The 20,303-nt window shown below is 35.0% G+C and overlaps 1 protein-coding gene across 1 annotated transcript in view; it reads left to right on the top strand.

The window, feature by feature from the left end:
- Window positions 1-14,284, top strand: part of SLC27A6 (solute carrier family 27 member 6) — a 40,405-nt gene extending 26,121 nt beyond the window's left edge. Inside the window, exons 7-11 of the mRNA XM_075526621.1 lie at window positions 6,953-7,043; window positions 8,845-9,043; window positions 9,647-9,744; window positions 11,780-11,910; window positions 13,998-14,284. Of these exons, the coding sequence (XP_075382736.1) occupies window positions 6,953-7,043; window positions 8,845-9,043; window positions 9,647-9,744; window positions 11,780-11,910; window positions 13,998-14,174 (696 nt within the window). The 3' untranslated portion in view covers window positions 14,175-14,284. The remainder of the gene's footprint in view (window positions 1-6,952; window positions 7,044-8,844; window positions 9,044-9,646; window positions 9,745-11,779; window positions 11,911-13,997) is intronic.
- The last annotated feature ends 6,019 nt before the right edge of the window (window positions 14,285-20,303 follow it).

Below are 20,303 nucleotides of genomic sequence, written 5' to 3'. Positions count from 1 at the left end.
TGGTCGTAAAGTGTCCTGACAAAGTTTTTTTTCAGAAAACGATGTAAAAATATTGTTTGGAAATACATCAGAGGTATCTTCTGATGATGTGCAAATAGGCTTCTAGGCAGCATATGTTCCAAGGTCCACAACTTCAATACAGCATTACCACATTACAATCACCGCAGACTACTTTACAACTCGGGGCCAGAGGAATTCTTCACTTCTGGGATAGGAACCCAGACTGGAGGAAACAGAAAAACACCACAAGAGCTAGTGTGTTTTTCAGAAATTGTTGAGAGCTCAGGAATTTAAGCAGACCGACTGTGCTGATTCTCTGTTCTACATGACTGGTGCTCTGTAGTATGCATGGGGGACATCTGGTGCTGATGGATGTCTCTAGAAGGGTACAGATCCACTACAGGAAATCAGGAATCTGGTATTTAGGGAGTAGTAGGTGAACCAGGAACCTTAGAGCTCATGTTAATTTTTGTTTCAGACTTTTCTAAGCCACATGCTTTAATTATTTTAAACCTTTTTTTTTAATCTTATGAAATTTTACATTTGTTCCAAACCTGAGTAGACTTGTTTTCAGTATTTCAGAACTTTTGACAAAGTTGTGTCATAAGTCATTAACCTTTTGGAAATACCATGTAAAGGTTTCAGCAGATGAAGGATTAGACTTGAAATTACCTATTTATTGATTTAATTACCTGTATTTTTAATCAAGTAGTGTGAGGGTTTTACATGTATTACTAGTGGCACTTCATATGTCAATAACATATGCTGTTTGTGTTTCCAAAAGGAAGATTAGTATTTTGGGGTTTTTAGCACATGAAACGTGCTACTTTTTCCTCTTTAATGATTGGACTTATGATTTGAGTTAGTCACTGCAGATTAGGAGAAAAAATAGCTCATGCAAACTGCAATTAAAAAATAAATGCAGTTGTAACTGAATACTTGATCTCCCTAGACATCTTTTCTATAATTTATATACTATTCCAAGTTGGAACTGTTATAGTCTATGGAAACATCAGTATAGTCTGCTAAGATAATTATAGATTCTCCCCTTGCTTACTCAGGATGAATATGGAAAGACCATAAGATATTTTATGAACCGGAAAAAGCCATTCATTCCATTTGGCTTGGCTTGAAATCAATATTATTCTGTCTTTTTCAATACTCTCTTTTCCCTAGAAATAAATCTACAGTAAGTCTTCAGTTATTTCCATAGTTCCTGTCATAAGGAAAGTAGCTAAAGCACATTATTTGTGAGCAGGCTCAATATTTAGCTACTACCATTCTCCAAGGGGCCTGAGGTGTATTGGCTCCTAGCCCTTCCCCCAGTGTATTTACATTTGGCATTCTATGACTGTAGAGTTTGAGGGAAGAATGAAGGTTGTCACTGAAAACCAGATTCAGTGTAGAGACAAACTACCTTGCCTTGGTTACATGGGCCTGGTATGTCTAGAGAGATCAGTGGGTGGATTATATGACCCATTTTATGTGGAAATAGAACTGCCCCAAATCTCTTCCAAATCAAGGAGGTTTCAGAGACTACTCCAAAGCTCCATGAGGAGCTTTTTCATAGGTAATATGTTTTGATGCAGAGCATTTATGGTTGTGTGACATACACAGTCTCTCTCTCTGAAATAATTTGTGTCAGTGGAACATGGCATATTAATAATATTACAATAGTTACCGGTCTCAAATTAACAGTTCTGCAGTCTGTTAACTACTGGCGCTCTGCTTCTGTCACCAGTGCGGTTCCTCTGGATGGCAGTTTCTTCAGTCTGCTTCATGACACTTGTTTGCAGGAGCAGCTAGCTCCCTCGTATGCTGAAGCAGAGTAATGTTGACATGAACAAGGGCTTTGGTATAGTGTAGTCTCAGAGAAGTCTAGAAGAGGTTAAGAGAGAGAAGGAATGTTGAAAATATCATGAAACATACTTTTTAGTGATTTTCTTTTTTAAAAGAAAAGTAGGTATTAAAACAAATACTTGAGGACATTTTATATGTGTTTTTGATTACTCAGCAATCTGTGAGTATTGTGACACAAACTAACTGTATTTTAATGCCATAGATAAGTTCATTTTGACTTATTTTAGGAATTTGTTGTGGGTTTTTTAAAATACGTTTTACAGGTTACAGATTATTAAACAATGCATTCTGAAGTGTACCTGTTGTGTTTGCTTTACTTCAGTCTGAATGGCATCCACTGGACATCTAGCAATATGTAAAGGAGAGCAGCTTTATTTCTGATTTGCTGACCCATGAATGATCTGAAGTTGGAAAGGGAGACTGTCTCCTGCTGGAAAGCAGAGAATGGCACAGAGAAAGCCCACCCATCCAATTCCTAATTTTTTTTGTTTCTTCAAAGAAATGCTACAACAACTTTTGAAACATTATTCTCTTGGCACATGGGACAATATGAGGAGATACCCTTAGACATACTCTCTAGGGATTTCCTAAACATCTGTTTCTTAAACTGGGAACAGAAAGAAAGAGAGCTGAGAAAGGGGAAAAGAGGCTTGTATGTTCATATATGTGATACAGTAAATGAGAAGGAAGAAACTTTCTTTCTACTCACATAATTGCACAGTCGGAATGAAGTAAATGCAGTATAAACCCCCATAACATACAGATATTGAGAGTATAGCGGGAATAATAGCAGGTAGGTTCAAAGTGGAATATTTTTAGCAGGGAAAAAGGAAAAGAAATAGGAAGGCATTTCTGTTGTAGGTAATGGCAATGGCACAGTTTCTAAAGGTGAAATGCAGACTAAAGTTACAGCTTTAAAAGACAAATTGAGCTCTCAGAATGAGCAAAGTAACTTTTCCGTCAGTAACTGCCAACGGTTGGGGACAAATACTTGTGATAAATATTAAGGTTCTACATAACACATTTATTTTCATAAATAATTTGGAAGACACAAGTTAATACGAAGAAAGAGATGAATGTTATAGCAGTTGCCAGACATCCAAGAAGCCACTGTCTGAAATGTTAACTCGAAGCAGTGCTCTTGTTTGCACTTGTTTATTTTCACTCTATACCCTTTATATAAGAGGGATTGGTTCATGTGCTTGAAAGCATCACTGTGGTATATGAATAAATGCTTCAATAAGGATGTTCATATAGAGTCAATGCACAGAAAAGTAGAAGCCTCTGAATAGCTTCTTAGCTAGTAAAAAAAATGTTTTACAAAGAAGATAGTGTCTAGATTAACATAGTAATATAATAAATTACTGTTTAATATTTACATCTGGCATACATATCTATGGAGTTAATATTAACAATATTATATATGACATAAATTATGTGTGTACTTATATAAATGTGATATGGGAAAAATCTGTAAGACTCTCAGTCATGTGTATCAAATATATATATAAATCTCTTTCTTACACTGAAATAAATTCTGAGTGATGGCAGAAAACATGCAATGGGAGACTGGGACTAATGACATCCAAGGAAGCTTGTAAGAAGGGCTTAAGATAGCCCATGGCAAGTACATCTGGAAAAAAAATGATAAAAAAATATTTCAAACTTTATTTATAAATGTATTTTTTCATTATTTTAAACATAAGTATTCCAACTATTACAGGAATCTAAACCTTTCTTACTCAAAACTGTATGGATCAAAATCAGCTTTGAGCTGAGAAACATTTAAATCTTATAAGACATCATAAATCATTTCAACATAGAAAATATTTTGTCTTTCACACAGCAATGCAGAATTAGTATTATGCACTTTTTTCATACAGTCATAGAACTTAAGTGGCAGAAGAGATACTTTAAAAGTAAACAAAGTTAGGCTTAAGCAAATCTTAAGACCCTGGAAAACTGGATTCACAGGAAGAACATTGGCATGTGTTAATCCAAGCAATGGAAGCTCTTAAGTTCATCAGCCAATGAAAATTAGTGTTGTTTCTGCTCTTTTGACTAGTTTTGAGCTAAAATAATCTAAGGTACTTCAAGTGCATTCCAAGGTATTTTATTATAATATGTGGTGATTCAGTTAATATCAAGCATAGCTTTAAAAGTTTTTTTTTCTTGGTTTTGTTTGCTTTGGCTAGCAAAACTATGCAGAGGACCTCTACATCTATGCTTTACAGCATAAATAAGGCATTACAAGTATATTTTTAAAACATTTATAAGATACAATGATACTATGATACTGTGCTCCAGAATTTTTTTTTTCTTAGCTTTCACTTTTTTAAGATGCTTGGAACTAAATCTAGTAAATGTAATGCTTTGTTTTTTAAACAGATATTCTCCTAGAGAATTTAGTAATATCTCTAAAACAAGTAACTAAATAAAAAGCAATAGCTTGTGATATTTTTTCTGTGATGAAGGTTCTATGAGCATTCACTGTAAGCTGAAACTTAGGAATTTCAAAACTATTTTCAAAACAATATTTAAATTCACATATTTCCAGTCAATTAAAAAAAAAGGGGGTGGGATTGGGTGGGATGTTATTATTAGATAACATTCAGGCAGCATAGTAACAGACAGTAATGTTGCAGTTTAATTCATTTTAAGTTTCAGCTAGATAAATGATGCTTTTTGTTTGGTACATTTATGTGGTGCTTTAGGGACTAAAATGTAGATTAAAATGATGAATGCTGCATGCAGTACTCTGTGAAAATAATATGGTAATGCTTCAACAGCTCAGGCCCTCTTTTCCAATAAATTTTAAATAATGAGATAAAACAAATGTAGGCCTGTACCCAGACTAAATGCTTTGCTCTGGAGCTTTCATTTTCTAGTACTTAATATGAAAAGAAAGCTGTTTGCACAGAGACAGCTGTTTGCACAGAATGTATATTGGCATAGTTTCATTATGCATGTCTAATGCAATATGTGGTGTTTTCTCCTTGTAATTCGGTATTTGCATGACTATTATTTCAAAAAGGTAACTGGACTAGGCATAGTTAATACTCTACAGTTGCAGGCACTAAAAGACATATGCAGCAAAATAAATAGTAAAAGTCTCAACAGTTTTTAGATGATCTCAGATACTAAATTAAAGTTTCTGAGTATTCATAACAACTTAAAATAATGCATCATACAGACTAATATGTTGACAAGATAGAGCTATTGAGCTCTGAAGGAATGAACAGATAAAAATGGAACTGAACATGGCACACTGCTGTTCTAATCAAACACAAAAATACCAGAATAACATTTCATTTTATACCATTTCATTCTTATTATTTATATTATTCATTGCATTTGGTCTGTTATATGAAACCTATTAAAGTGGTAAATACCAATGTAAAAAAGAAAGTGAAAAAGAATGGCAATTAAATGTAGACAGCCCAAAGAAAAGACTCTCAGAAAAAATTACTTGTGTTTATTATGAATACCTCCCATTCTGTTCATCAAGAATAATACAGTTATTTTCTAATTAAGGTGAACTTTTTGGCTCTCTCAGAGTCAAATTCTTGACTTTGGTAAATGCTATAGTCTGTAGTTATTAAAAAAAATACCCTTCACTGTATTCAAAAAGTGTCCAATTCTTGGATCATGACTTGACTTTGCACGGTATGACCTTGTTCCTTTGATCAACTGTTAAAAATATCATTTTGTTTCAGACTTAGGCTAGAAGGAAAACACAATGGTGAACATTGAAAAGACTCAGTGAAACAAGTTTGTCTATATGAGGCTGAAATAGTTTGCTTGATTTTTGATTCAAGTTGCTATTTATTCAGACTTCCTTGAAAACAAAATGATGTGATATAGCTACAGCAACGTTTCAAATTAGGATAAAATAATTATACAACTCTTTATCCAAGTTAGTTGCAGAAAAGCAAAGGGGTTTATGTTTTGGCATCCTACCCTTTACTTCCGTCACTTTCATAACACCACCCTTAAATTATATTGCATTTCTTTATTGTGAAGAGTGCAGATGTATATTCATATGTTTTTAAAATGTTTTTCTCTCCTTGCCAAGATTTCTCCAGGAGAAGATAATTGTGTATCCTTGGTTTGACTAGTTGTTAAAGAGATTGCTGATGTACTTCTTTATGAAACAGAAGTCAGAATCGCAAGCTGGGCAAACTGAAGCCTTAGGATAATAATTGCAAACACAGTGGTCCATATAGTATCAGGCATATAGTATCTGTCAATGTCTCTCAAAGGTCTAATTTGGATTTATATCACAGTAAAAAAATGAAGCAAAGTAAGAGTCAGACCCTGTATATTGGAGAAAAAAAGTATTGCAATTTCTAGTGTTGATAAGAGTATCTTGCCCTCTCCTTCAGCTTACTCAGAGCCACATTCTCTGTGATCCTTACACAAGACGAGGGTTAGTTGTAAAACATAACTAGGAGGTCAGTTAGCTCAGCAGTGGCAGGACGCAAGGGTTCACAGTATTTCAGAAAAATACAGAACCAACCCTGACATAACTGTGAAACATGCATAGCTACATAACCATGTCAAATGACATGGGACGACGTATCCTTCTGCTGGTCCTTGTGATAAAACTTGGTGATAAACTGAGGCTAGTTAAGCAAGAGTAAAGCCCAAGAGGAGGCAGGTTTCCCTTTGTAAGGAGATTTAGGCCTTTGCTTTGCCAGTTGTTTTAGGTGCCAGAAGACCCCAAGAACACTTTTCATATCAGCCACCACCATTAAATGTCAGTTACATTCCAGATATGCTTCTGTTATGCTGACTCATGTAGGCTCTTCACTGATATGTGGATCCCGTAACTTATTTGTAAGAAAACTAACAAAATTACGGTTCCTTTTCTTCACCAAATATTTTTGAAAGGTACAAAATTATAAAAATATTTTGATGTTGCTTACCTCCAGGAAATGGTGTAAGTTTACATACAGAGTATTTTCAGTTTTAAATGAAACTACATTCTAATTTTGGATGAGCAAGACTAGAGTAGTTTCCTTGCTTATATTGCTGCCACCAGATGTCACTGTGTAGATGAGTAACTGATGACCCTTTTTCCCTTTTTTAGCTTTTTTTCCCATTTGATTTAATCAAGTATGATTTCCAAAAAGATGAACCAATTAGAAATAAGCATGGTTGGTGTGAAAAAGTTAAGAAAGGTAAGTATGTATTTTAATAGGATATAATGGCCTTTTGATTTGTAATACAAATACTCCAGAGAATTTTAAGGAGCCTTGCTATTGTGTTACTGTACTATGCCAACATCTACTATTACTCTTTGCTCTGACAAAACCAATATGATTTTTGATCTAAGACAGAACATTACGAAACATACCAGTGCTGACATCAGAAGAACTCAGGAGGTCCTTGGATATATTCACAGAAGAGAAATGTTCAAAAATGGTGATGTGATATTATATCTGAATATGTAGATAATGACATCTGTGTTTTTTAAAGGAGGTTAACATAGTGAGATGGTTGCCTAAGAGATCTGCAAGAAAATAGATCTCTGGACTGGTGGATTAGAGCATATGCTTTTTGGTGAGAGATTAAGTGTTCCTGACTAAGTGAGTTGATTAAGCTTATCAATTTTTTTTTTTTTTTTAAAGAGGTTTCTTGATTATAGCTGTCTTCAAAATAGTTATCAAATATCTGATATCTCTTGATTATATCTATTTTCAAAGTGTTTATCAGATACTGAAGCATCTGTGTTGTAGTGTAGGAAGGTAACAGCTGTAATTAATGCCTGGAAGATAAAGCAAGAAAACCTCATATTAAAGGTCAGGCAGACAGCTTTAACAGGGAGCTGAAGCCCATTTTTCAAAGGAGTTAAGAGATTCTCTAACAGGCCTTAATCAAAGATGGGCACTTTCAGGAAAATACAGTCCCCAAAAAATTTTATGGGAAGTTATCTGTAGGGATGTCAGACTGACCTGTGAAGGAACACATGCTCTAATTAGACACCTGGTGTAATTTTTTTCCAATTATACCATTCAGTCTAATAAGTATTATCTCTATCTATAGACTTTGTCTTACCCCTGCCCTGTATCTTCAGAGCATCATGGCTGCAGTGATACTACCAGTGAACTAAATGCTTTCACCTTAAACACTACCAACTTATGGGAAAAAGGCACAGCTCTTTTATGAGGAGGCAGTCTTAAATTAAAAATTATGCATACCTTTGGACACATTTTTATTTTTATATATTTTCATATTTATAATTCTTGTCTCTGATACAAACTAACGTAACTCTTAAGCTTTATTGTTCAGAATGTGCTTCCAAAAAGGTTAGGAGTTCATACAACTATTCCACTTTCAGCAAATACCCTGATACTCATAAAAGGATAATCCTATCCCCATCTCTCCCATTTTTTGAGAAAAAAAAATTAAATTAAAACTTTTATATTTTACTCCAAAAAGAAAGCAATATCACATTAATGAAAATTCTTAAGAAGTGTTCTCAAAACTTCTGAAAGGAGACTAAATAAGGATTTAATGCCTGGGTTGAACACCTGCTTTTTATTAACACTAGTTTTTCAGTAGGAAGCTGATGAAGTTGAGACTTGTCACTGGAAATTCAGTAAGGTATGGGGAGTGGGACATAATATTCAGATGAAGTGTGCACTTTGAGAGGATAGTAAACCTACTAGTGAGCTCTCAATTGATAGATGACTTCTGGCAGAAAACTGATCAGTCATCAGGAAGAAATACAAAAGACTGGGAATTTGAGTGGACAGTAGTGTACTGTGTCTTTATGGTCACTTTGCATGTAGAGGTGACCACAGGAATTGTAAAGCAGTAGAAACGCGTAAGTTTTTATTATTGGGTTTCATATACTGAACTCTGCCAAACTTGGTTCCTGGTCTTGTGAAATCATGTGTACCAAATTAATATTAATGTAAAGTACCGGAAATGTGCAATGATACCTTAGGTTTACATTCTTTCAACTTCTCTGTATAGGTGAGGCTGGTCTTCTCATTTCCAAAGTCAATGCGAAGAACCCCTTCTTTGGTTACGCTGGCAATAAGAGACACACAGAAAAGAAATTACTCTGTGAGGTATTTAAGAAGGGAGATCTTTATTTTAATACTGGAGATCTAATGGTTCAAGACCATGAGAATTTTCTTTATTTTTGGGACAGGATTGGAGATACCTTCAGGTATAATCATTGTTTCTTTTCACATTTCTTCATTAAAAAACCAGGGACTTGCAGAATAGAATAATACTATTCTGTTTATTTTCAACCAGAAGTGTTCAGTTTATTACTATTGTGATGTAGTTTATAATGATCTTGAAGTGGATGATAGGGGCTTAATTTTGTAAAAAGTGTTCCCGTGGAGCTGGATAACTCATTTCCAGAATGTTTTGTAGGAATTACAGCTCTTTGAACAGTTGTTCCAGTAAGCATAATAACTAGTGATGGTTTTGCTGAGAGCAAGGAAGTTGGATACTGAAGTGGAGAAAAATGTATCAAATAGTAAAGACTGGTCACATCTGATACATTTAGATACATGTCAAACTTTTGAAAACCATTATATCAGCTTATGATAAGCTTTCATTGTGCTTTATAGTGATAGCTAATACCCATACCATTTGAATTGCAAGCGTTGTCTTCTGGTTATCAGATCAATATACCAATGTGACAAGTAGGAACAAATTTGTTAGTCTGAAATGAATGGAGTTCCTACTACAGTTAATGGTTTTTAAAGAGGAGGTGTCCATATGTTTTCATGGAATTAAATTATTTTTTCACATGTTTTAGATGGAAAGGGGAGAATGTTGCAACTACAGAAGTTTCCGATGTCATTGTAATGTTGGACTTCATACAAGAAGCAAATGTGTATGGTGTATCTGTGCCAGGTAAAAGAAACTTTAGCTGTATGTTTTTCTTCCTCTAGGTTAGTTGTTAACCCTTATAACTCTTTTATTTCATGTTTTAAACCTATGAATCACTTCTGATTGAGTCATTTGTTTAATACCTAGCTAAAGTGTAGATGTAGATAATGAAAATATTACCAGATTGTGAATGAGCCAGTGAGTCATGCATTTTTATGTGTATGCAGTGGTGCGTATTTTTGAAAAGTTGTATATAATGAATTTGTGATAGCTACATAATCTAAATTAAAGTTTAAGATTTATTACATTCACATCCATGGAAAGTTCACACATCCATGTGTCCAAATAAAATGTCAACAAGGTAAGAATTACAGTAACTCTAAAGGAAAGTATATGAAGACATTCTTCTGTCTTATTTCACTTTTCAATTAGCCTCATTAACCATCTGTAAACAGATATATTACAAAAACAAGGACAAGGTGAAAAAGAAAATGAAGAGAAAAATAAAGAAATTATTAAAAAAGATAATACATTAATTTCTTTTTAATAATTTTGGGTTTTGTTAATTTTCATGAGATCGTCTGGGCTTGATTCCTATTCATGCTAAATCTTTTTTTAAAATGTATACTAGGTCTGGCTGGGATAGAGATAGGTTTCTTTATAGGAGTCTGTATGGTGCTGTGCTTTGCAGTGGTGGCTAAAACAGTTTTGATAACTTACCGACACTTGGCTGTCGCTGAACAAAGCTTGTAGTATATCATGGCTTTCTCCCTGCAGCAAGTATGCTGGGGACAGGCAAGAAGTTGGGAGCAGACGTAGATGGGACAGCGGGCCCAAACTGACAAAAGGGATATTCCGTATCGTATGATGCCATGCTCAGTAATAAAAGCTTGGGGAAAGGAAGAGGGCAAGATATTTGTGGTTATGGTGTTTGTCTTCCCAAGCAACCATTGCATGTGCTGAGTGAGGCCCTGCCCCGCAGGAAGTAGCTGGACGTCTGCCTGATGACGGGAAATAGTGAATGAAGTCCTGGTTTTGCTTTGCTTGTGCATGCAGCTTCTGCTTTCCCTATTAAACTGCCATTATATTGTTATGTGAGTCTTCTTGCTTTCCTTCTATTCCCTTCCCATCCCATGGGAGAAGGCAGTGAGTGAGAAGCTGGCTGGATGTTTGGTTGTTGGCCAGGGTGAACCCAACACAAAATGATAAAAGAGTTTAAAATGTGAAAAAGGTGTCACTTACCTCAAGTTTAAAGCCACACAACAAGAAAGATCATAATAAAGAAGACAGACTGAAAATCAGACTCAAAAATATGAGAGCTTCTCACTTCCTATACAACATTTACCTGCAGATTCCTACCCAGTGTATGTGACTGTCTTGATAATTGCACTTAAACATAAACAAATCAAGTTCCTCACAGATTCTGTAGCATTAGCAAAAAAAATATAGAAAGGACACAAAAGATAAGCTTGGCAAAATGTCTCTACTGTTATTACTGGCTGATGGGCAAAGTGCAATTATTTTTGATTGCTGAAGTTCGTTGCTTTTATATTTTACCCATTTTGGTCTTTCCCGTAGACCCACAGTGCTCTCTCTTTGCAGAGAAGCCAGTAAGAACTTTTCATCTCTCTCTCTCTCCGTTAACAACATTCAGATCCACAGTTTTGAGAGAGGATACTGGCAAGAGGGAGGGGCTAAAACTGAAGAGAAGACTTAATTGGCTAATCCAGGCAAGAGGCTCAGCACTCTTGTTTTTGAGAGAGGAATAGTGTTGAAGTTTATCCACAGTTATTGATTAACATTGAGCATCGGACTCCATTTACTCTTACCTACCAAACTCATTTACAGCATTATTGCTTAATTGATCACTTGAGTGATCTCCAAATATATGTAATACCATATAAAATCTGAACGTAATCTTCCAGCTTTACTGAAACCCAGAAGATTATGTATGACTGTCAGTTTATTAATACACTACAGTTCTTTTTTGTAAGGTTCATCGCTAAAATGTCAACTTTATTCATGTTTCAAAATTCTCATCTCACTTCCTTTCCCCCAGATCATGAAGGAAAAGCAGGAATGGCCTCTCTTATTTTAAAGCAGAATACATCATTAGACTTGGAGCAAATGTATAAGCAAGTAGTGACCTATCTACCAAGTTATGCTTGTCCTCTTTTTTTAAGAGTCCAGGTAAGCTGCATTATTGCACAGTGCATACAAATATCTACATCATTTGAACACAGAGATGGCTAAATTAATAACAGAAAGTGCTTGTTCGTATATCACTTGATTAGTTTTAGAACTGGTCCTATTTGCTCTCTTCATTAATGGGTCCTGGGAAAGGAATTACACAAAAAGTCAATAAAATTTTCAGATTATGTTAAAACAGGAGGAATTGTACAGATGAGTAAGGATAGAGATCATACAAAAGGATTTAGGGAGATTAGAAGCATGAACATGAGAAAAAGATTCCGATTAGTAAAATATGAACAATTGCATCTGGAGAAAATAATTTAAAATCCATTTTATTCAGTGGAAATGAGAGAAGAGAGAAGTAGAGCTAAAGCAGGAGACACTGATTGTGCACAATAAATGAAATGTTATTTGCTGTGTAATATAATGACAAAAGTTAGAGCATTTGAAAAGGTACTAGGTAAATTGAAAAGGTGAATTAAAAAGGTACATTATTATTGTCACTACCATAATCATCAGTCATCCCTATTTGTGTACTAGTACTTTGCTGTAGTAACTGTCCAATTTGGGAAAAAAAATAGTCCCTCCTCCAAAGAGTTAAAAATGTAAATGTAATACAATGGACTACATATGGCTAGAAAAAAATGGGATAGTATAGAAAACATTCAACACTGGTCATCACAGTAAGTGAATTCTGATGAGCATCTTCATTTCTGGTAAGTGTTTTGAAAACATCATGACAAAGGCAAACAGAGAAATGTTTTTGAAGATGTTTATGAAGGAAGTCTCCTAAGTCTGAGGAGAAGGTGAAAAAAAAATCATTGTCTGAAACAAGAAGATAGGTTATGGAAGTTGGTTCCCTGGGCTAATCAGAAATTGAATACCGATTCAGAATAAAGGGGGGGAAAGGAAAAGGCTATGAAGGACCTTGAAATTGAAATGTATGTATATGTGTATATATATATCTATCTCATAAGTCCAGGAAGATACCTTTTGCAGCAGCATTCTGATATGAGCAAGCAAGATTACACTTGAGAACGTTGCAGTAGTCAGTTTACAAAATGATAAGAACCTAGTCTAGATTTATTGCTATACAGATGTACAAAAAAGCTTTTATGCTGGGCAGAAGGAATCTGAATCTTGGACGTAGCCTGGATATCAAGTATCTGAACTTCAATTAGAATTTAAATGCCTATATTACAGATGAATTGCTGTTGGTACTGCTGTCATTATCCAAGAAAGAAGGTAGTGGGTGGAACTTCAAGGGAAAAAATTAAAAACCTATTGTGCTTGATCTGACATGTAATTATACTTTAGAAGATGTCACAATGTTTCTTCGACCAACCAAAGCAAGTAGATACGATCTGGAGGTGGATCTGGAATAGATTAAATATCTCTCTGAGTTGTTGAAGACAACAATTTTTCATTTTCGAAGATTGTTTGCATATATATAAAAATGTAAAGACAGAAGAGAAGATAATGGAGAGAGGTCATAAAGTGGGGCTGAGAAGAGGTAGGGAGGATAGAGAAAAGAGTCTCACTAGAGATGCCTCCTACTACTTTTTCAAGGGACACAGTGACCCTGAAAAGAAGCTTGAAAACATTATAAAATGTATGGTAAAGATCTGCCTTTATTGGGACCTGGCTAAGTATGAGTATGGCTGATTTAGTACGTGATTCTTTCAGCCCTTTATTTAAAGTGACAATAATCATAGAGAATTTCCTGAGTTTTATCAGTAAGAAGTTCTTGATAATGACAGTTTTTACGCTCAGATTCTTTACGATGTGTAGCTTTATAATGCGCACAAATGAAGAAGCCAGATTGTCTCGGACAGGCTGGGCTACACCACATGAGACACTGCGATGAGACACTGCACAGCAATGCAGAAAGGAATGGGCTGTAACTTTTTTCCACCATGTCTCCGGGTGTTTGTCCACAGCAGCACAAAAGTTCTAGTTTTCCAGTGTAATGAGAATAAACAGTATTAACCTTATATCAAGTAAGATTTTCAAAAACAAACGTGAATGTGAGCAAAAGAAAAGAAGCTCTTCTACTGAATACTAAATCTGTCTCTCTTCTATAGGAAAAAATGGAAATGACTGGAACATTCAAACAACAAAAATTTCGACTGGTGGATGAAGGTTTTAATCCATCTACAATTACTGATCCTCTTTATTTTTTAAATAATTCTAAGAAAGCATATGTCTTGTTAACCAAAGAAGTACATGAGATGATCTTATCTGGGAAAATGAAACTTTAATTAACCTACTAAAAGGCTATTAAGGGACAGTCTATACAAGCTACTGTATGAGAAAACAGTAACATTAATTACCAGTATTTATACGTAGTTATCCAGAATAATATTTTATATACCTGATATTTACGTTCAGATATGTCTTGTATCTTTCCTCACTTGATCATTATTGTTCACTAATAATTTTTTACCTCTTGAGACCAATTTCTAAATAAATGACCTGTAAAACATGACTGACATCTATTTTATCTTAATTTTGGAATATAAATGCTGAGTCTGATAGTTTTTCTTAGTACTAAATGAACATGAGTGATATGTGGTATGAAACATAGTAAAAAAAGATTCAGCATATAAAGATATTGTGACACAAGTTGTTGTTTCTAGAGGGAGGAAATATGCCAGTAACATCTTTTTTTTAATGTAGTTTACATTTCATATATACTTCTGAATATATGTTTTAAGGAATAAAGACTTGACAGTGGTTGGAAGAAAAAACAACTCTTCTGCAGAGGACTTTTCTGATGGAACATAAGAAAGAGAGTGAAGCAGAAGAAAGCGCTCCAAACAAACCCAAAACTGAGAGGTTTATACTAACATCACTGCTGAGATTTTTTGTCATAATCCATGCTCTTTCATTTGTTAAACTGGCTGTTTGGAGTGTCAAATTCTGAAGACAGAGCAAACTTCTGTGAAATGTTTAGCAGCAGATCAACAATAGGTAGAGAAAACGTGCACACTTAATGGGGAAAATCGCTTCTATAGCATAAAAAGAATTATTACAGCACTTTATGTCACGCATATTGACTAAGAAATCGCTTTCTTACTCTTATTAATGACTGCCAGAGATTATTATTTTCTGAGTATAAAATATAGCAGAAATTTTAAAATTCTAAATCGTATCTTCTAATGCATTGCTTTTTAAAAGTTTTAAAATAAAGTATAAGATTATTTAAACTAAATTCCATACTGTCTCAGTTTGATTTAAGTCCGACTGCGTAAAGTCTGTTTTGTAGCCTGTTTTGATACCCTACTTGCACAATGTCCTCCTCTAATAGATCGTGATGCCACCGTTGATCAGCCAGAAGCCGTATCATAGAATATTGAAAGGGCGACTCTCTTCAACACTGGGCATCATAAGTCTCTCTTCTGTCATAACTGGGGTATGAAACCAGGCTCTCATAAAGGAGTAGAACGTAACATACATAAAAAATTAACTACCTTTTCTTGTTTCTTTCTACTTTGTTCATCTAACAAGATGTTAGAACTTGTGTCAGCTTTTGGTTCTCTGATTATCACTTTCATTGATTTTCCTTAAAAACCCAAACCAAGGATGCAGTAAAAAATATATGAAGATTCATAGCCTGCTTACATTTCTGAATACCATATTCTTTATGGGAACTGCTGGTATAAATAAGCAAGTTTGCAATTTTGCAATTTACAAAGCAGCAAGACCAAACAGTACTTACACCAACATCAAGCTTTATGGTAGATGTTAATGTAATTGTTAAGTACATAACGGGGAAAGGGGAGGACTGCTGGATAAGGATGGAAGGGGTCACTATGATCTAGCACTTCCTGAGTAGTCCCACTTTTTATGTCTGTTTCTTTATGTAGTTCCCAAAATGGCTGTCTATGACAGAGAGCTGGGAGGGGGGGTTGCCACTTATTCACACAGATGGAAGTACCATTGCTCTGTTCTGCAGATAGTTGCACTTTCCTAGTCAAGAACTGCAAATTTAAGAATCAAGTATTTACCATGAAGTTAAACCCAACTTTGCAAGTTAGGATATAATTTTGAGCCAAGGGTTTGTTGTTGAAATCAAAACTATTTGAGCGCTTATGCCCATCTTACCATAAGTGTGCGCTGAATATACTTCAGGATCCCTTTTCTTTTATTACAACAGTAAAAATTATGCCATTCCTATGGCAAATAATACATTTTTTAAATAATTAAAAAAAAAATTGTACCAAGATCCACAGTACCATGTTTAATCTTCCAATAGAATAAAAATGAATATAATGAAATCAAATGCTTAGCTTTGGTATCAGATTTACCAGTTTTTAAATTTATTTTGCTTTACAATATTTGATACTATTTATGACTAGTGAAAAGGTTCTACCACTTAGATGCAACAGAAGCGAGAGGGGAAAAAAACCCATTAAAAAAGATAAGGAAACAAGTAAATACCTTTCCATACAAACAAACAAACAAAAAAAGGAAACAAAAACCTGTTTGTGAGTGTCACCATTTGGTGGCTTATTTTGTGAAGTATCTGAGATGAAGATTGTTTCTGTGTGGAGCAGTTAGGGCGGAGAGAGCATTAGAGGAAGAACAAAGCAAGTGTGCTAGCTTTCATGCTCTGTCCACTACTACGGCAGACAAATTGTGTTTCTGAGCTCTGCGGTATATGTCAGCAGCAGCAGGACTCTTCTAACCCAGCTGGCTTGAGCAGCCTACAGGTGTTTGCTTCCCAGCTGTGACCACTAGAGAAATACAGAATTCCAGCTACTCCCCTGTATTCTGTAGTGTAACCAAGACAGCCTGAGCAATCTGCCTGTTTTCAAAGGCTAGTAAAAGAGTCCTGTCCCGTGCAGTATCTCAAGAGATAGGATACTTATGACAACAAGAAAATAATAAATGGAAAATCTACAGAACCATAGGCTCTGTTATTTCCTAAGGTGAAAAAAACAGTATATTATTTTCAGTCCAGTAGTTCTGTTTCTTTTAGCCAGTAGGTTAGGTGCCAGCAAATGCACTGAAGCATGTAGCAGCAAAATGTCACATTTCCCATGCAAATTGTTGAACTGGCACTGAAGTTAGGCTGAATGATAATGATGTTCATGTCAAACACCAGGAAGGGCATTCCTTTCAGAATGAGAACATATTTGGACCAACCTGTTTGTTTCCTACCCTCATACCCAGATCAACATGTGGAATGGTTGAGGGCTGACGGCTTGAGTGTTGCTGCAAAATTATGCCCCAGTATTTGCCTGGGAAGTTTCATTTCATGTGGTAGCAGTAAAGAAGCAGCTGAAGGTGGCTAGGGTGTAGATGGAGAGCTGCACTGCTAACCTCATGTATTAAAAAAAGAAAAGAGAGAGAGAGAGAGAGATTAAAATAAATAGAGGTAATTATTTTTCAGATTTAGTGTGTATATCTTCACGTTTTTTTCTGCAACCGGGGATGGCCAATGATGAAAGAAATGTTTATTTTAAAAAAACGAGATTGGAATTATCATTTAGAGAAGGTAAAATTCTGTGAGGGTAAACATATATCCATCCACTCTCTTGTCCTAGTGAATCTGGTACAGTTAATACAGTTATAGTCTGGATTAGTTTTCATAAATCTTTCTCAGGATCCCCAGGAAAAAAAGTACAAAGTTCCTAAGCAGATCATGGCCTGAATTTTACCCTCCTCACCCAAGTCAGGTAGATACAGCTTTTCAAGAGATGAAGCATCTGAACTGTCCCTCACACTCCCACCAGCATTCGCATACCTGTGACAGCCACTGTAAAGAATATATTTCACTTGACCTACGAATTCCCTGCAGATGACATACAGAAAATACCTTCTACTGTTGGTTTTGCTCTTTTTTTTGTGGAGGAAAAAAGAGGTAAAGGGAGGAGCAGTCTTGTATTTTTTAAATTAAAAAATACTGGATGGCTATGGGAGGAAAGACAAAAAAGACCCTCTACTTAAAAAAAAAATTATGATGATTCATTTTCAGTAGGCTGTCCCAGCTAACAATGCAGCTAGTAATCTGATGTGCATTCTCACACACAGCAGAAATTATAAGACACATACCAGTATTTCTGAAACTTATTCATTAAGTCAAAACTCATTTCAAGCAAATAATATCCTTCTGTTTAAAATTTGCTATCTTGAAAAATGCTATTTACAGTAAGATTAGATGCAAAGATTCAGAAGACAGCCAAAGAAAGTTGCACATGAATAGGACTAATTTTAGGAATAAATTTAGTGTGATGTGTATTATTGGCAGTACTGTCAATAACTGACAGCACAGTCTGATAATTAATTTTGCCATAAGGGTAACGTCAGAAGATCATCAGATTGTGTCCTGGTATTCAGGACATAATACCTTACACATTATACCCTTAATTAGACAAACAGATTATATGGTGTAGATGGCAATGCTAGTTTTAAATAAACTAGGTCATTATCAGAGTGAAATTAAATTCCTGTATCACTATCAAATCCACAAGTTCTCCACAGTCTGAGAATCTCTTACCAAAACAGTCTTCATTCAGTTTCTCCAAAGACTGCATCAGACACAGTTCAGCTGAAACCATCGGGAACTGCTTTTGCAATATAACAAATCAGTCTTCGTCGCTGCCTTGCAGCAGGACATACACTGACCTGTTTCCATCTGAAGCTGTTCCTGGCACTGTGAGTTTTGCATAGCTCCCGTTATTGCATAGTCCTGCATTAGAAATGGGGGGTTTTGCATTATGTCAGCTGTACCATATACAGGAATAATTCTTACTTGTAAAAAGGGCACTTAGGCTGGCAAAAAACACTTTTTGTTGTTGTTGTCATCTCCGTTTCTTCAAGTAACTGATACTGCTATGCTCACAAAACTAATAGTTCTCGCAAGTATGTACGGACAGTATTACCAGTATAGGACTGGCCAAGTCTGTTAAGTTGCTCTTTGTGGTGGTTCTGGCTTTAGAACTCAACTAAATGGCTCAGTTCACTTAAAAAAAAAAAAAAAAATTATAACAAGTTGAGTACTGAGTACTCAATTATTTGAAGCATATTTTGCAAGAAAGGAGTGAATGCCTTGATGGGAATTCTAATATGAAAAGACTACTGCTTATTCAGTGCAACCTGCTGAGTACAGATAAACAGAGTTGTCAGCCTTTTACAGTGCTTACTGTATGGAGGGACATATGTTTGGTTTTAAAATACTGTCTAAAAAAGCAGATTTGATCCAAAACCAGACAACTTATTTTGGTATACAGTTATTTGTCTGGTAAAATTCATTATTCACCTTTTTTTGCCAGGTATTTGTGCATCTTTGTTAACTATATATGGCCAAAATATATTCACTGGTTTCCCAATCAGACAAGCTCATTTAATCTAGTTTACATGGAAGGTATCTGTAATTGGCAAACTCTGACATCGACAGTATTTATGTTAACAATAATTAATCAGACGGTTATATACAGGTGCAGATCTTTACAGTTTTAAAAATTAAAGTGTTCGTGGGCATCAAGATAATATTTTCTGATTAAAGTTACTTAACCTAAACAAATACAAATGTAAGGAGCAAAAGGTGCCTGTAGAGGATGATGGATGACAGAGAAACTAACTGATGACTTTTTGAGTAATGCCAACTAGAGTGTTACTTGTGATTCGAGAAAAACATGTTGTAGTGATTAGCACAATTTCCATCCAATTGTCTTTTTATTCTTCCTTTGTCATTCATTCTTTTCTCCTTGCTAATAACAAAATATACTCCCATTCTAAATTTTTTTTTAAATTGGTAACAGTAAGTTAGGAACAGAACATACTAATGCTGAAACTGGTCATGTTACATGGGAATTGTGTTGGACCCAATAATGAGTACTGACTTTAGTAATCTGGACACATTTTTATACTAGATATGTGAAAATGTACTCAGGGTTTTTTAAAAAAAAAAAGTTGGACTAGTTAGGTTCATGGCCTCACTGAAAGCACAGAAATTAAACAGACTTTACCAGGTAGCTGCCTTTGAAAATCTGGTGAATGACTTAAATTTTTCTCCAAACGCAGGACATAAACACACTAATTTTAAAAAATGGCATTGAATGCCAAAATAATTAAATAAAATATAGGTAGCTATGAGATCATTAAACACTTGCTTAGCTATCCAGGTATTTCCAAAATGTTTTTTTTTTCCTGAACTCATTGCTACTAGGTGCCTTGAAGTACTTTTCTAACAATGTAAAAGCATGAATTTGAACACAGATCTCTGGCGAGGAATGCCTAAGCATTAGCTCATTTTACCAGCTTCTTGTCCTAAAGGTATGTAGGATGCTACACATATATATTTGAGTTAGTATGAGCACTTACTAAAAAATAAGAGCCCTCTCAGAGCTACATTTCAGTTACATTTGAATGATAAGACTTCT

Source organism: Mycteria americana, chromosome Z, assembly GCF_035582795.1.
Source record: "Mycteria americana isolate JAX WOST 10 ecotype Jacksonville Zoo and Gardens chromosome Z, USCA_MyAme_1.0, whole genome shotgun sequence".
NCBI lineage: Eukaryota > Metazoa > Chordata > Aves > Ciconiiformes > Ciconiidae > Mycteria > Mycteria americana.
This window is presented reverse-complemented; position numbering and strand designations above follow the sequence as displayed.